The sequence below is a fragment of the Ascaphus truei genome, chromosome 14 (assembly GCF_040206685.1).
Source record: "Ascaphus truei isolate aAscTru1 chromosome 14, aAscTru1.hap1, whole genome shotgun sequence".
Taxonomy (NCBI): Eukaryota; Metazoa; Chordata; class Amphibia; order Anura; family Ascaphidae; genus Ascaphus; species Ascaphus truei.
In genome coordinates, this window is record NC_134496.1 from 32002143 (window position 1) to 32019537 (window position 17395).

The window sequence follows — 17395 nt, forward strand, 5'->3', positions numbered from 1 at the left end:
TGACGCAACGTCACGTCAAAACAAATACATTGAAACCGTCACGTGCACTTATATTAAACGCGACGTGACAGCGCAACAGCTTGGTCGCGATCGCTGGAAGTCATCTCAATTTGATTTTTCCAGCGACCGCAGCCTAACGTCGCGTCGCCGGCACTTATAAGCGCAGCCTTAGTCTGTAAACACAGTGAGCTAAGACTTGGGAGGGGGTTGATTTTGTCTGGCTGCTCCCTTTTGTCTTATGTCACTTTGTGTTCAACAAGAGTTTGCATAGGCAGAGCCCCATCTCTTCCCCTTAACCCCTTATCCTAATTTGCTCTATGATAAGGACAGGGTGAAATTCATGCAAGAAAACATTTGTTTATCCACCACTCCCCAAAGAAATGCAATTTGTTGTTAATGTTCCCCAAAATGAAAGCAGCCAAATCTTTGCTGTTACCGAGGTTACATTTGTTTAAATAAGCCAATTAAACTATTAAATCGTTTACAAAAAGTTTATTTTTTTTGACTGGCTACATTGAGTTGCATCTTTATCCAATAAACATGTCTCTGTCAGAAGGTAATTTTCATCCTGCATGGCACTGACAATGTGCATAACCTATTAACCCATTAAATGGCACTGTCATTAGGACTCTTGTGGGACTGACACTTTAACCCATGAAACATGTCCCTGTCAACCGGTCACTTGATTCAACATAGGGCTGATTCTTTAATCTGTTAAACATATCTCTGTCAATAGGTCACATTGATACTATGGGGGACTGACACTTTAATCCATAAAACATGTCACTGTCATTTGGTCCCACGTGAGACTAACACTTTAACCCATTAAACATGTCACTGTCATATGGTCCTACATGGGACTGAACCTTTAACCCATTAAACATGTCACTGCCATTTGGTCCAATTTAGGATTGACCCTTTAAGCCACAAAAGATGTCAGTGTCATCAGATTGCTTTGGTCCTACATGGCAGTGACCCTTTAAGATTAACAAGGGACAGGAACAAGCATTCCACATGAAATACAATCATTCTTTGCGTTTCCAATAGAGGGTGGATCCCCGTTTAGATCCCTCTGGATTAACAAAGGAGCATAGGCAGAGGACAAGCACATTTACTATAAATCAAAGGTGACCTTGTAACAGTAAATAGTATATTTGTTTGTATTTGCTATAATACGAAGCAACTGGGTCTTTTTTTTTAACTCTCAATATGGTCTGTTGAGCTACTGGATTCAGTGCTGGATGCTACAGCTACAGTATGCATCACGTCAGTGTTAAACATCATCACTAAAGGGAATTAATAAATAATTCAGCTTTAATGTCTATGTAATGCCTGTATTTTGAAAGGTTCAGTTCACCATAGTGGGTAAAATACACAGTACATACAGTTCAAGGATTCAAGTGTGTTGGTATTCAAGGTGTGTGAAATTTTAGCTGAAGTCCGTGAACTAACTTGTCCTTTTTTTTCGGAACAAACTCAGCAAATTTTTTATTTCTCCCCCCCCCACACGATCCAAAATTGCCAAACACATAGGACATAAACTACAAACTCTCTCTCTCTCTCTCTCTCTCTCTCTCTCTCTCTCTCTCTCTCTCTCTCTCTCTCTCTCTCTCAAATAAAGGGTGTTTATTGACACATAGCACACAGGAGCCTTACGTTTCGGTCCCCAAAAGGGACCTTCTTCAGGGGCTCTCCTGTATATACAGTCGATGAGGGTAAGTCAGCACTCATAGGTGGATCGATGTCTCAGTCCTTTCATGGACCTTTATAAAGACCAGCGAGGGCAGGTGTGACGAGTCTGCTTTCTTTTCCCATTTGTGGCAAAGATTGCGTTGTAGGATGGACCCTAGAGAATTGAGGCACTGAAGTGTGTAAAACCTTTGTAAGATGGAAAAAATGATGAGCAGATCTTAGCTGGGAACCGCTCTGCAACTCAACAGGGAATAGACACAGATTCTAAAAATGAGTTACAAAGAGATGCAAGAAGAAGGTTTCTCAGATTGTACACAGCAGTTAGAAGCACCAGCTTCATGCTTTCTATATGTTACTGTTACCCCAGGAAAGTGCCCCCAAGACAAATAGGAAAGGGGCAGGGGGGGGGCATGACATTAGGGTTGAGGTCAGTGTTTAGGACAGTGGGAAGTTGGCTGGGGGGGAGTGGGGGGAGTAGAGCCCAGTGACTGGCTAATAAAATGGGGCTTTCTTCTTCCTGCCCGTGAGGTTCCTGCCAGTCCGCCCAGTGACTGGCTAATAAAATGGGGCTTTCTTCTTCCTGCCCGTGAGGTTCCTGCCAGTCCACCCAGTGACTGGCTAATAAAATGGGGCTTTCTTCTTCCTGCCCGTGAGGTTCCTGCCAGTCCGCCCAGTGATTGGTTGTTGGGAAGGTTATGCTGCGTGGGTCATGTGTGTGGGTTTGTAATTTGTTTTGTTTTTTTGGACGAGAAAGTAGAAAAGAGAGTAAAGGAAGGAGGACGGTGTTAGGGGACGTTGTGGCGTTGTTTCTCCGTCACAGCTGGCCGTAGTGGGTTTGGTCGGATTGGTTAGATACATCTGTATCTTGGTGATTTGTATGGTGGGGAAGGCGGTGACAGTAAATCAAAGTCAATCTGCACACTGGCAGCACGTCGTAATAGATAAAGACTGTTTGGTCCATCCTTTATTACGTCTGGGCTTGTGGGTTCTGGGTCTTTAATCCTTTATATTTACATCCAGTGTAGATGAAGAGATTTAGCTCAGTACTGCACCTTTATTATAACACTGTGTAGTGCAGACAAAACACAGCACTTTTGTGGGGGAGTTGACCCACCCTTTGTCAGGTGACAAGCCTTGGCTATGGCGGTGGCCTGTTGGTCCTGTCAAAGTAAAAAAATAAAATACTTTGGTAAGCGGGGGCTCTCTGGAGATTTCAGTGTTGCGGTCCAGCTCTGGAGGACCCCCTGGTTTAAAGACACACAACCAATGTAAGCTCAGAAACCAAACCCACCGCAACATACGCTATGTATTTGTGACAAAAAGGAGTGTTACTGAGACTGTGATCTCATGTAACGTAACAAGAGACAAAAAGCCTCAGTGCTACATCCAATATGACAAATGATATAGTTAGTACTTATCTGGATTTTGTTTTCATAAGTGAGGGTCATTTAGCTAATTTCTTTGGCCAAGGCATTTTAAGCTTGCAAACCCCGCCAAGGTATCCCCTCTTTTGCAAGTCCTAACACTATTGTACTGTAAAAATCTCTCCTAACCTCTCTAAGGCTAGGTCCCCGCTGCCTGCTGCAGCGCCCGCTATGGCGAGCGCTGCAGGGACAAGAATTGCCCCTCAATGGGGCCGGTCCCGCTACCTACCTTGGCCACCGTGCTGCACGGCCAGAGTTTTCTGAAGGCAGAAAACGGTCTTCAGATCTGGTGACAGAGCGCTGGCCACACCCCCCGGCGGTTCAGCCAATGAGGGCGAACCTGTCGGGTGATGTCCCGCCATCCCCCCCCCCCATCTTTTCCCCTGCACCTCTGCACAGACCGGGGGAACAGAGCTGCACGCGCCGCCAGCCTGGCAGGTGCGCGTGCAGCGCCGACACCAGGGCTGTAGCGTAATGGAGGGAGAGCTGTTTTTATAGACAGGTCATTCACAGGTGCTTAACAAGAACTGCAAATATAAAGGTGGGATGAGTGAGCTTGGAACCAGGGAGGTGGGGTCACAAGCATCCATATACATTGCTGTATGTATGGGAAAAGGTCCCCACTGTACATAATATCAGTTTAGAAGAATCCCACGATCAGTGCAACAGAAAATTGAACAGCATTTCTTTGGCGTATCTGTATCTTAAAGTCCCATATATATAGCGAAGTGATGCAATATATTGATAGGAGATAGAATGATTTATTTGGGCAAACTTAATCAATGATCCATTTAAATATTACTCAAAATTCTAGTACAGTAGATGCCACATGAAGGGCTATGTCCTCAAAGTGGGATTTATGGTTAGTAGGGGAAGATAAAGCCTGCAAAGCTCTCTCTAACCTGTCTACCACCACACTAATAAGAGGTGCTACTTGGAGTGTTTTTAAAGGTCTAGGACAACATTGAATAGCATAGAAATAACCTCCAAGAGTAAATTGTACTCACTGATTGTGGAAGTTCTTGGCTCCTTACTCTTTGACAAAGGGCAACTTACACCCGAAACGCGTCGGAGTTGCTCCATATACCGACCTATTTTTGATGTCTCCTGTGTCATCCCTTCAATAAATTGTTTTTAATTCACTTTGGAAGTGCTGTACTCCAATGTTTTCCCTGCTGCTGTGCTCTGCATTATTCTGCCGGAGATCACACTGATAACATCAGTTTATCCCAATGATTTGCAGTATAGCTGTGTGCATAAGCTAGTGATTTGTGGAGTGTGATAGGGAGGCATTACACGCCATATATTTAATTTTAGCATATATGGGGGGCTGAACCCCTAGCCCCTCAGAACACTTGGGGCAAACCATACAGATCACACCAGCATCAGTCATATTAAATAAACCTTCCCTCTGGCTGCTATAGTTGAAAACCAATCATGCTTTGCTTTCCAAAGCTTGGACATGATTGCCTCATTGGAATCGTGCCCCAGCAATGGGAATTGTGTCAAAGCTGCCGCTGACGTAAAGATAGTGCTGGCTGCAGGCGGATGTTTCCGCTGTGTCTCAGAGGGACAGGACTCAACGTAGATTGTTAACAGATTCACTGCCAGCCCACAGCAGGGTTAAAAACAAAACACGGATTCCTTATGGGATTGTGGGCCAGAATCTCAAAGTTCTGTTAACTCTTTGAGTGCCCTATGAGAGGTCACCGCGTCATGGTGTCCGGCACTCAAGGGTGGCCCTGAATTGGTGGGTACGTCATGGGATCTCTGCTCATTCTCCAGGGCAGGGGCGCTCAACTCCGGTCCCCAAGACCCCCCCCAACAGGTCAGGTTTTCAGAATATCCCTGCTTCAGTACATGTGGCTCAGTCAAACACAGTGGGGACCGAAGTGTTAAGCCAATATTTTATTTATTTATTTTGAGTACTGTAGGAGTGCCTGCCCTGTTGCCCCAGATATATATATTTCTTCTACATGGTTATCATTACAGTGACTTAAAGAAATGTTGGAAAGATATATTTTGCAACTTTCTTCCTCTGTGTTTTTTTCATTACATGTCCCTTAACCATTAACAGCACTGTGTAATTTTAAAGCCTTTTGCTTGGCGATATATAATGGACATTTCACACTTTAAAATAACTGTTATTAAGCTTGAAAGCACAAGAGTTCAAACATTTTTCTGACACAGTTTTCCCTGACGGGGCTAACCCTGCCTACAAATGTTTAAAGTGTTTTAAACTCCCTGTTTCTTAGAACAGAAATCTTGGGCAAAATTCACCTTTTCCCGAACATTTTCCTGGGGCTGCAGTACCCCACATTTTACACTTGGTGTCGCTACGTAGCATTTCCCCCTATCACACCATGTCACACCCAGGGTACCACTGCTTTGTTATTTAAACACCCAGAGCAACACTAGTTTTTATTTACAAACTCCCCGGTAACACTAATTATTATTATTATTTCACACTAAGAGCACAGCAAGTTTTTTTTTCTCTCCCCTAGAACACTTTAATAATAATAACATGTTCTTGTATAGTGCTACTAGTTTTACCTCGCGCTTTACAGAGACATTTTGCAGACACAGTGCCTGCCCCGTGGAGCTTACAAGCTATGTTTTTGGTGCCTGGTCACAAGGAGCCGACACCGGGAATTGAACCAGGTTCCCCCAGCTTCAAACTCAGTGCCAGTCAGTGTCTTTACTCACAATTGAAAAATTGAATCTTGTTTTAAATTTTATTTTCCAATCATACAGAATCACTACTTTTTTTTGTAAGCGACTTTGAACAAAGTTGATAATTGGCTTTATTTTTATTATTGCTTAGCACCAATGTCAGCAGGCCCTATAAAGTCTTACATCTTGGCTTGTGGTCCATAAAAAACAAAAACAAATAAAAAATGAAAATTGGGCACATCTCAGCATATCTGCAAAGTCAAAAAGTAAATGTATTGTTTTTACCTTTCTTTATGCTAGAGGGGTGGCTTTCATGGGTCTTTTTTTGGAAAATCTTTATCTGATCTCTTTGTTGATCAGACTGTTTGCCAGTTCTCACAAAAAGAGGTGCATTGTTAATTAGCCATGTTTCTTTGTTTGCAAACGTATTAGTCAAACAGATAAGCAGAAGTAGCTGATACGGCCAGTTTTCCTGGCAAAAAGCGATACATACAGTTTTTATTTTTCACAAGAATACAAATGTGTAAATCAGTAACTTTAAGGGGGATTTAATATTTCTAAGGAAGCTGATTATACCAAGGACGTTAAGACTAACGGTGGATCCTCAGAGGACAATTACGTACCGTAAAGACACGATTTCTCACGGAAAGAGCATATCGTTAACTGTATCAGACGTTGGTGATACTGACATGCAAATTATATGCAAATAATATGCAAATGAGGCGTTATCATAACATCGCATATCCACTAAAGCCCGATACGGTTAACGTGAGGACTTAACATTAAGTTAGCCAGCTCATACCTGAACTTTGTGGTACTGGCGTACACACCCTGAGATAGGGTTTTTATGGGGCTGGATGGGTGTAACACCAAAATAACAGCGTTATTTCCCCGTGTTATTTCCCTCTCCTCTCTCTCTCTTGACTTCACAAAAAGACCTATTTCAGGGTCTGGATCGGAGTAATGCAAGACTGGCATAATGTCACATTATGTGAAGATAACACCGCGTTATACTACAATAATGGGACATTAACCTTATGCTAATGAGGTGTAGTTCAGATGCTGTATTTGCATATAATTAGCTTTGAGGCAGCAGATCAGGACGTTTTTGAGCAAAATTCCCCAGGAAAGTCACTAGGGAACGTTTTTGACTGCTACATTGAACTGTCCCTTTATGGGAACGTCATAGGAAACCTAACAGTCAGGGCCAGACGTAAGCAATATCTTCCCCTGCTACATGTTGGTGGGTCTGGATTCAGGCCCTTCTAACACTAAGGGGCACATGCATCAAGTCCCGGTACAGGTTATCGCACCCATTCCGGTGTTCACTCACATTGACTTTAATGGGAGTTAATGCCGGAACAGGTGCAATAACCCATATAGGCACTGGATGCATATGCCCCTAAAGACCTTATCCTATATGTCCCAAAGCGTGGAGCCAGGACATTTTCAGCCTAAAAAAAAACCTTTGACATCATTTATGATTCTTTTCCAAAAATGCCCCAAACGGTAGATATATAAAATGACGGCCTACGGCAATTAAAACACAGATATTAACATTCGGCTTCTATTTGCTGAACAACGGAATATCCTCAGAGGAAATCCCAGGTTTGTCCGTGATTCATACTTTGTTGAACAAATGATTTGTTCCGCAATTAGCCTCTAGCTGTGGAGCTTATTAAACCGAGAGATCTCGGGGGATGTGACGCTTAAGGTCAAGGAGAAAGTGTAAATTAACCATCCCCGGTGGGAAGAGAAATGCTGCTCCAGCTCGCTGGAAGTGCACAAGTCCGGCAGGAGGAAGTCAATAGTATTCATGTATTTAAGCAAACAGAGACTGTGACGGTCTGCAGTCTGCAATTTGTATGTGACCTTTAGTGTGGCTGCGGTGGGGCAGTGAGAGGCCGGACACCCGCCTTGTGTGAAAGAAACAGTATACAATGAATAGAAATATACTCGGACTGGAATAAAAACAGCAAATTAAAACAGGCAGGAAACAGTCAGGTCCCTCGAGAAGTTTGATGCTGTGTGTCCCAGTCCTACTACCATCTACATGTGTATATACTGTATATATATATATATATATATATATATATATATATATATATATATATATATATATATATATATATATATATACATACATACACACACACACATACACACGTGTGTGTGTGTGTGTGTGTGTGTGTGTGTGTGTGTGTGTAAATAAAGCAGGCGCACCCAATGGTTCAATTAAGGTATCTTAACTAGAGATAGGTAAACCAGTCCAAGAGAGAGTCTCTCTCCTTTCCGTCCCTCTCCCTCTCCCCCCCCCCCCCATCTCTTTTTGAAAAAAAAAAACATGAAACGGCAGATTGGCCTTTTTGAGACTGATCCGCAAACCAAAGGAACCGGCTGATCCGAGGCAAATCCGCAAACAAACTGTCGCCCATCCCTAGTCTTTACTAGCTCAACATTTCCCAATGGAGCCTTTTTCCATTAGGAAGCCAAAATGTTGAGCTATTAAAGACACATTTATTGCACCATTTGTGTGCCTGCTTTTTTGACCCTTCTACATAGTACAGTTACAGTAAGTACTTTAGCAGTAGCACGCTGCAATCTTTTGGATTATCACTGTTATTGGGTGCCCTGACACACGTATATAAATATGTAAATAAATGTAAATATTACTGTATGCTCATTTGCATGTCTTAGACAGGTGTGCAACCCTGTCTTTCCCCATTATCGCCCAGCATACAGCGCTTCCACTGCAGCAAGGGATTCTGGGAAATGACATGCAAATGAGCACTCAGTGCCACCTTTTGTCTCAAGCTCGTATTACACAAGCAACTCCTCAAGCCAATGCATGCTGTTTTAAACACAGCTTTTAGACAGAGGCTGGGATGAGATGCAAAGCCATTGAACCCACTCACAGACATGTTTCAACCTTGATGGGTATATATGGGATATATATATATATATATATATATATATAGTCAGATAAGGCAGTTGGCACTCCAATAGGTGCTGTTAAGCCACAGGTGCACGTCCCATATAGAGAATGTAGTTATACGTTACCGTTCCAAGGATTGGTAAACAAGAGACAGCACTCAATGTTGAAGATCAAAGTGTATTAGTGAAAGCAAAAATACATCCAGAAACCCAACGTTTCGGTCCTACAGAATGGGACCTTCCCCCTGAGGAAGGTCCCATTCTGTAGGACCGAAACGTTGGGTTTCTGGATGTATTTTTGCTTTCACTAATACACTTTGATCTTCAACATTGAGTGCTGTCTCTTGTTTACCAATCCTTGGAACGGTAACGTATAACTATATATATATATATATATATATATATATATATATATATTATGAGAGAGAGAAACATAATCCATAGATAATGATGAGACAGCACTCTGTTGTAATCCAATAGTATATATTATATAAAATGGCACACACAAAGACCCAACGTTTCTGTCCTCACAGAGGGACCTTCTTCAGGGAGATGCTGATACTTAGTGTTTAGCGGCTATTCCTCCTTAACTGTGTATGCATGGAAATAATCCATTTATATTTCCATGGGTGACCAGTAGACCATCGCAGATTGCCCAGCAAGTGACTGGAACATATAGATAAAAAGGGGATATCCGTGGCACGTATTTAAAAAAGATATACTTTTTATTTACTCCATCGCTATTTAGGTGTACACGACACAAGCGCAAGTGAAATAGAGTTCGACATGCACCAATTTTGGGCCAAATAAGGCCATTTGCGGAACTTCGTACACTGGCTCCTTGTTTTAGCAGCATTTCTAGGCAAATGACATATTTTTGTTTTTCTTAATACAGTAATGAAGTCTGATGCACGGCAAACCTGTGTTCAAACATCGTGTTCAGGTGAGACATACGTGCACTTGTGGAGATACGACGGTAGAAATAGAGATCATTTGTGTGTCCTTCATAGCACTCACAAAAGCCCAGGTTTTCAATCTCAGCAGTGTATACCTGTATATAGCATGAGTGGGTCTTTGTGTATCCATCTATTTGTAAGTTTGTGTGTGTGAAAATCTGTGTGTGTTAGGGCTTCTTTGTGTGTAGACCCATCCATGTCTTTGAGCATCGGTCACCATTAAATGTGCCATTGATCCCATGAAGGACCAAGGTCCATTATTTACCAACCAGTAGTACCCCATAAGACACCTTCAGCATGTCTTAGTAGATACGGCCCCTTAAGGGTTAATCAAGGGAATACGCTATAAATTGTCTAATGGAATAACATCACTTAGTAAATATAACCATTCCATTTGGATGGGGTCATAATGCATCTTTGGCCCTGGAAGCTGTCTTATGCCGTGGCACAAGTCCGTAATCTGTTGTTATTATGTGGACAGATTGCTTGGTGTCAATAATTCATTAGAATAAGCAAAGAAAGCTATTATTCTAAACTTGACTTTTGGACCCCACTGACACTGATGGGATCATGTCAACAATCCTACTTGCAATCCCATGAAGCGTCCAGAAAAGATACTTCTGTAAAGAATTAACCAGTCAATTCCCCAAAGAAATCTAACAATGCAGATAGCAAAGGATTGGCGGCTTCCATATCTCTGGAAATGTATTACACGTTTCATTTCTTTGCAGCCTCTGAATGGAGGAGTTATTGTCAACACAGGGGTTTCTTTACCCTTAGACAACCCTGTCCTTATCAGAGAGGTAATAAAGATAAGAGGAAGAAGAGAGAAGGGGGCTCTGTCTGTGCAACCTCTTGTTGAACACACAGTGACATTAGACATCAGGGGAACAACCCCCCCCCCTTAAGCCTCAGCCCATCGTGTTTACAAACTAACTTTAAAAACGGATTTAAAATACCTATTGTTGTCAAACTTGGGTAATAAATGCATCCATCACCCAGATGTGACCACTTAATCATGTCACTGCCATTAGTACACTTTGGCCCTAGGAGGGACTGAACGTTATTTATAGTTTGTAGACTAAAAGGTAGGACCCTTACAGCGCCCTAATGACATTCCAGGTAGAGCATGGGCACTTGCTCGTTTCGTAGAGTGCGATCGAGCTGATCGGGTGGGGCGCTCTATTGAAATGGAAGTGGAGCCCTCCCCACTTCTGTTTCCAAGATCTTGGGCCGGGGCGCTTCATGTGAACACTGCAGGGAGCGGTCACATGACTCGGACGTGCCGGAGGACCGGTGACATACGCTGTGCAGGAGAAGAGTTCAGATGCATTCTAATAGATGGGGATACAATGTTCTCCAGTGCGAGGAAGCAACTTCACAGCGGATTACACAAGAGCTGAAGAAAGGGTAATGTTCAGTAGGATAGTAACTTGGGTGTTAGCGGCAATATATCAAGCTGTGAAGCTGGAAGGTGGGTGTCTCGGGGGAAACTTGCAGCATTCTTTCTTCACTGAAAGAGTAGCAGATGCAAGACAAATCGTCTCAGCTGAGGCGGTAGAGGTTAAAATGAAAAAGAAATTGGGGTGCAAACACGGTACTTGTAAATATGGGGGATATAATGGGATGTGGTGATTCACAGCAGTTTGAAACATGGCTTGGCAAAGGGACACTTAACTGCTATCAACATCTGTGTTTTATTTACTAGCGCACGTGAGTGCGGACATAGAAATGATAGGTGATCTGAACACTGGCATTGTAGGGAATGGCAAAACATCTGCTCTATATTAGGACTTCACCAATGTCTTCCAGCAGTTTATGAGAATAAAGGGTTAACTGCTGCACACCATGTGGTCAAAGATTGTTTTTATAATTACCGGTGCTCTTGTGCTGAGGGGTAGCCTGCTGGAGACCCAAATAGTATCTGGAAGCAAAGAATGACACAAGGCACTTCGGATTTTCTGATGATGTATTTTATGAGCCAAAAAGACGACGTTTTTTCACCACTTGAAAAAGGCCATCTCAGGTCGAAACGTCGTCTTTTTGGCTCATTAAATACAGCATTAAAAAATCCGAAGTGCCTTGTGTCATTCTTTGCTTCTAGCAGTTTATGGCATTAAAAAAAATCTTATTTATTTTAATGGGATTTATTTTTTAGTTCGTTAATCCAGTTCTTTTTTTTTTTTTGCACCAACAGCTGGGAGATGCTAGTGTGAACAGTAGTGTACTTTGTATAACAGAATATGTGAGTTTGTATCTCATAGGATAAGCCTGAAGCTGCATTGATTATGGACATTAAAAGTGCAATCACCTCTTATAATAATTTTACTCCTTACCTTGTTATGGTCAGTCACACTATATTTTTAACTTCCCTTGGACCTTTTCAAGTGGCAGAACCCCCCCCCCCCCCTACTGCCTGGGATAGAACAACATGGTCGATAGAATCAGATAAAGCTTTATTTCCAGTCTGATTATATTACTGCCCTTACTTGGGAGGGAGAACCAATAAGTAGTTATAAGACAAGCAGAGCATTCTGGGAGAAGAAATAGCATAGGGTTTTCCTGATACAGTGGCCAACTCTTACAACTAAACGTATGACCTTGGACACATACTTCAATCTAATTCTTCAAGACTTGAAAACTGGATTTTCCAAAACAAACTATTTTTAAACACTGACAAAATGGTATTTAGGACTAAGGCTAAATTTCAAAAGCTACCAACGACAGAGCTACAGATCAGAACCAACTCTAACACCATTCTAGTCCGTCACTAGTTTTAAATATCTGGGCATTTGGCTTGCCTCTCATTTAACATTTGGGCTGCATATTCATACTCTGACATCCAAAACCTATGCCACACTGGGTGTACTTTATAGGAACAAATCCTCCCTAAGCCAACTGCTCAGAAAGCGCATCACACAACAGATGCTAATGCCAATTATAGACTATGGGGACATAGTATATGGTACCGCACCCCAAACTCACCTTAACAAACTAGACACCTTCTACAACTCAACATGCCGCTTTGTCCTACAATGTAATTATAACACGCATCAGTGCAAAATGCTTCAAGAACTAGATTGCCTGTACCTTGTGTTAAGATGCAAAGTACATTTTTCCTGCCTTGCCTTCAAATACTTTCTGGCCAAGCTACCCACCTATTTGAACAAGATTCTCACCCCTAAAACATGCAGCTCTTATCACCTGAGATCTGACTCCAAAATAGTTTGTCATTTCAAGACTTCAGCCGTCTCACATTTTAATCTGGTCTGTGACTGTCGCATACGCCCATAATCATATTATCTCTAACTGTGCATGAAATGTCTGTAAATTAAATGTACAGCCTCTTTTCATTTAATGTAACCACCATTGCCATCATAACTCTGTGCCCAGGACAAACTTGAAAACGAGAGGTAACTCAATGTATTATCTCCTCGTAAAAGATTGTCTAAATAAATATGTTTGAAGTTTAGGATCGGCGAAATTTCCAATCATACTTTTAATTAGTCACTATTTCATATGACGTGTCTAGCGCATAGTTGATTTTGATTGGGATTGCACCTTTAATTTACACTTAAACAACAAGTTTAAATCAGTGGTTCTATTGTTTAATCCCATTGCTTTAGGATCTACTGCAACACTAACCGTGTTTCTTATCTTTTCTCTTAGTAACTTTGCTAGACTCTATGTCAGCACTTGGAGATCTGGGATGGGTGGCATACCCAGCAGAAGGGGTAAGTGGAACAGCATAAAATGAATATATTGTTACTTCCAATCCCTTTATGTATTGATTTATGTAGTGGTACCAGTACTGTATATTCTGCTCTCTATAGGTTGGCCACCGGTCCCTAAAGTAGTGGGATTATATCAACTATGTGGGAAATGTCTCATGTTGCAACCAAAGATACCAGGACAGCTAAATGTCCGCAACTTAAAATAGCTTTCATTTTATAGGTCCCCGACTCCCCAGCCATCACCCCAAATAGGAAACCTTACAAGTGTAATTGCCAAGTATTTAACTCATTCTAACAAGTCTTATTTAATGTAACTAACATTTCTTTTGTTTGCCAATGACAGTGGGAAGAGATTAGTGTAATGGATGAGAGAAATACCCCTATGAGAACATACCAAGTATGCAACATTATGGAAACCAGCCAAAATAACTGGCTAAGAACTAGCTGGATCCCACGCGGAGGAGCTCAGCGTGTGTATATCGAAATAAAGTTTACCCTACGAGACTGCAACAGCCTACCTGGGGTACAAGGCACCTGTAAGGAGACCTTCAACATGTACTACTATGAATCCAACAACAGCAATCTCTGGTTCATCAAGGAAAACCAGTACATCAAGATTGACACCATAGCAGCAGATGAAAGCTTCACTCAAGTGGATGTTGGCGATCGAGTATTGAAGTTAAACACAGAAGTGAGAGACATCAGTAACTTGTACAAGAAGGGTTTCTACTTGGCCTTTCAAGATGTTGGAGCCTGCATCGCTTTGGTCTCAGTTAGGGTCTTCTACAAAAAGTGTCCCATGACTGTGCGTAATCTGGCTTTGTTCCTGGATACTGTTACTGGAGGGGACTCAGCATTGGTGGAAGTCAAGGGATCCTGCGTTAATAACTCAGTAGAGTTTGATGCACCCAAGATGTACTGCAGCGCTGATGGGGGATGGCTGGTGCCTATTGGCCGTTGCGTTTGCAAGCCGGGCTATGAAGAGAAAAGGGAAGCTTGCCAACGTAAGTAGCATGGTTTTATGGTTCGTTCATACTTCATTGTCTTGTGTGAACGCTCATGAAGAGAAAATGGATATGTGCTTTAATCTTGCGTTAACCCTCATGGAGAGAAAAGGGATGGGTGCCTTAGTCTTGAGTGAACTCTCATGGAAAGAAAGGGTATGTGTTTTATGGTTCAGCCAAACTTCGTTTTGAACAAGTCTACTTGATATGTTTTGTGCCTCATTGTGAATGGGCAAAGCATGTGAACTGAGATCCTCTCATATAATTTATAGGAACACAATAACTTACTGTATCAGCTCAGATGAAGCAGTTCAATCCAGCTATCTTGTCTCTAACTTGAATCAATGTTTAGTCTGTTTTTTAATGGGCTTCTATATTTGTTTGGTCTTTTATTCTGGAATAAATTAAAATAATAAAATACTCATTTATCAGATATGGGAGAGGGGGGGAGGGAGATGCTCTGGATGATTTAAAGCTACTCTCCTACTAGCAAAAAAACGAGTTATTTTACGCAACATTACCAATGTAATTGGCTTTTGTAAAATATGAAATCCCCCTTACAGTAACATGTTTATTTATTTGCTTTCTGTGTAAAAAATAATGTTTCTAATTTGCTCAGGTGTCGTGTAATTCTACTCTTACCTGGTAATTATTGTTCTGCTGCTTTATCTATTTGGCTAATGATAGTAGCATTATTACCTTGAATAAAAATAAGTTCCGGGCAATAACCCTTCTATGGCCAAAGTTTACTAATGACAGGGACGTTTATCAAAATCTGACACATAAATATTTTTAAAGTTAGTTTGTAAACCCGGTGAGCTGAGACTTGGGAGGGAGTTTGAATTCCTCTGGCTGCTCCCTTGTGTCTGATGCCACTGTGTGTTCAACAAGAGTTTGCACAGGCAATGCTCCCCTCTCTCCCCCTTCTCTTATCTTTATTAGTTTTCTGATAAGGACAGGGTGGAATAATGGTCAACAAAACACTTGATTGACAAACGTTCCCTCATTCAAACCCCAAAAGAAATGAAATGCGGTAATAAATGTCCAGAGCAACCAGATCTTCGCTTTTAGCACCGTTGGGTTTGTTTACGGAAGTAATTTAGTTCGTTAAATAATTGACAGAAGGTTGTGTTTTTTTTGGCAGGCTGTGTGGGATTGCACCTTTTGAAGTTCTCAAGTAACCTAATCTATGATAGAATGGTTGAGAAAACATTGATTGGGATACATTGTGTTTCCTTCCAGTAATACGGGGAATACAAATGGAACAGTTTGCTAGTACAGTATTACCGGAACTGCAGTAACCATAGCTGTCTTTACATTGCTGTGTTGATCTGGTTCTTTTGCTGTATTGCGAGGTTTTGGGGACATTCAGTGTGCTGGGAAGCAGTCTTTCCCGTGCTAGAGAAGATTATTTTCCTGGCCATTGCAGTTATAATTGTAGCTCAGAGGTAATGTCACTGTCTTTGAAGTGTGTGAACCCAGTTTGCATCCCAGTGTCATCTCTCCTTGTGCCCTTGTGAAAGTCACTTTACCTCCCTGTGCCTCTGGCAGCAAACTTTAGATTGTAAGCTCTTCAGGGCAGGGATGCACTATGCCTACAAAATTCAATGTACAGCACTGTGTACACTGTCAGTGCCTCATGACAAAAAGATGATTATTATATAAAACCCACTAAAATTGGGGCTGCTTCCTTTTGTCTGATGTTACTGTGTGTTCAACAAGAGTTTGCACAAGCAAAGCCCCCTCTCTCCTCCCCCTCTCCTTATATGTATTGATTGTCTAATAATGACAGGGTGGGGGGGGGGGGGGGGGCTAAGGGCAAAGAAAACACTTTTTTTTGACAAACACTCTTCAATTCAGAGGTCCTGGAAAAATGCAACTTGTTATTCATTTCCAGAGAAACAGAAGCAGTCAAGTAATACCCGCAGAATCCGAAGAAGGACCGCAGTCTGTTAGCTGCGTAGGCTTTGGCCATCATGCAATAGCCTCTAATTTAGAAGGCTCGTGGCCACTCCTTTCTCAGATACAATGTGCCCTATGTATGTGACAGACGTCTGACAGAACTGACACTTGTTCTCTGATCATTTTAGTCCACTGTCACTTAATCGATCTAACATCTTCATCAACCGAGCTTTGTGTTCCTCCAAGGTTTTCCCAAATACTATTATATCGTCCAGGTATACCAACACTTCATGTAGGGTTATATCTCCCACTACTCGTTCCATTAGCCTTTGGAACATAGCTGTGACCCCTGACACTCCCTGAGGCATCCGCTCAAACTGGTAGAACCCCAAAGGGTATATAAAGGCAGTCTTCTCTTTGTCGTGTTGGCTCATTGGGATCTGATAATATCCACTGTGAAGATCCAAAACTGAAAACCACTTGCTCCTAGTGAGGTAATCCAATTAGTCTTCTATACGTGGCATCGTGTACTCATCTAGTCCTTTTGATCAATGTGCGATAGTCAATACACATCCTCACGGCTCTGTTTTTTTTTCGGGCTATCACTATGGGTGATGCATACGGGCTTCTGGATTCAGAAATTATGCCAGCTCTCATTAGTTCCTGGAGGTGTCTCCTTACATCCTCCACATCAGCCGGGGCCAATCTCCATGACCTTTCTCTAAAAGGGCGAGCATCATGAAGATGAATCTGGTGTTCCATTCCATGGGCTTTTCCTACATCCCATTTTTGAGTGGAGAAAACCTCTGGCCTACAAGCCATTTTTTCTTGTAGTCGTTTCTTCCAGTGGTCTGGAACAGGACCGTCTCCAAAATTGAACATGTCTGGCGTCAGTCTTCTGCTATGAGTCTTCTTCGTCCTGGCTGGGCCCATGACTTCAGCACTGTACAGGTGAGCTATCACAGTATCTCTTTGTATCCACATGTCATGGGAAGTCTCATTTCTCACTTCCACTCCTATAGTATCTGTTTTTCCTTTTGTTAGGCCTTCAAACACATAGGGTGAATGGTCAATGT

At 42.0% G+C, this 17395-nt stretch overlaps 1 protein-coding gene across 5 annotated transcripts in view; it reads left to right on the forward strand.

Annotated features, from left to right (window-relative positions):
- LOC142465905 (ephrin type-A receptor 3-like) overlaps positions 1-17395 on the forward strand; it is a 183031-nt gene that overhangs the window by 14219 nt on the left and 151417 nt on the right. For 4 of the 5 annotated variants that reach the window (XM_075570339.1, XM_075570340.1, XM_075570338.1 and 1 more), the window contains exons 2-4: positions 9619-9666; positions 13349-13413; positions 13757-14417. In XM_075570339.1, the coding sequence (XP_075426454.1) occupies positions 9619-9666; positions 13349-13413; positions 13757-14417 (774 nt within the window). The remainder of the gene's footprint in view (positions 1-9618; positions 9667-13348; positions 13414-13756; positions 14418-17395) is intronic. The other variant, XM_075570337.1, reaches the window with a different exon arrangement.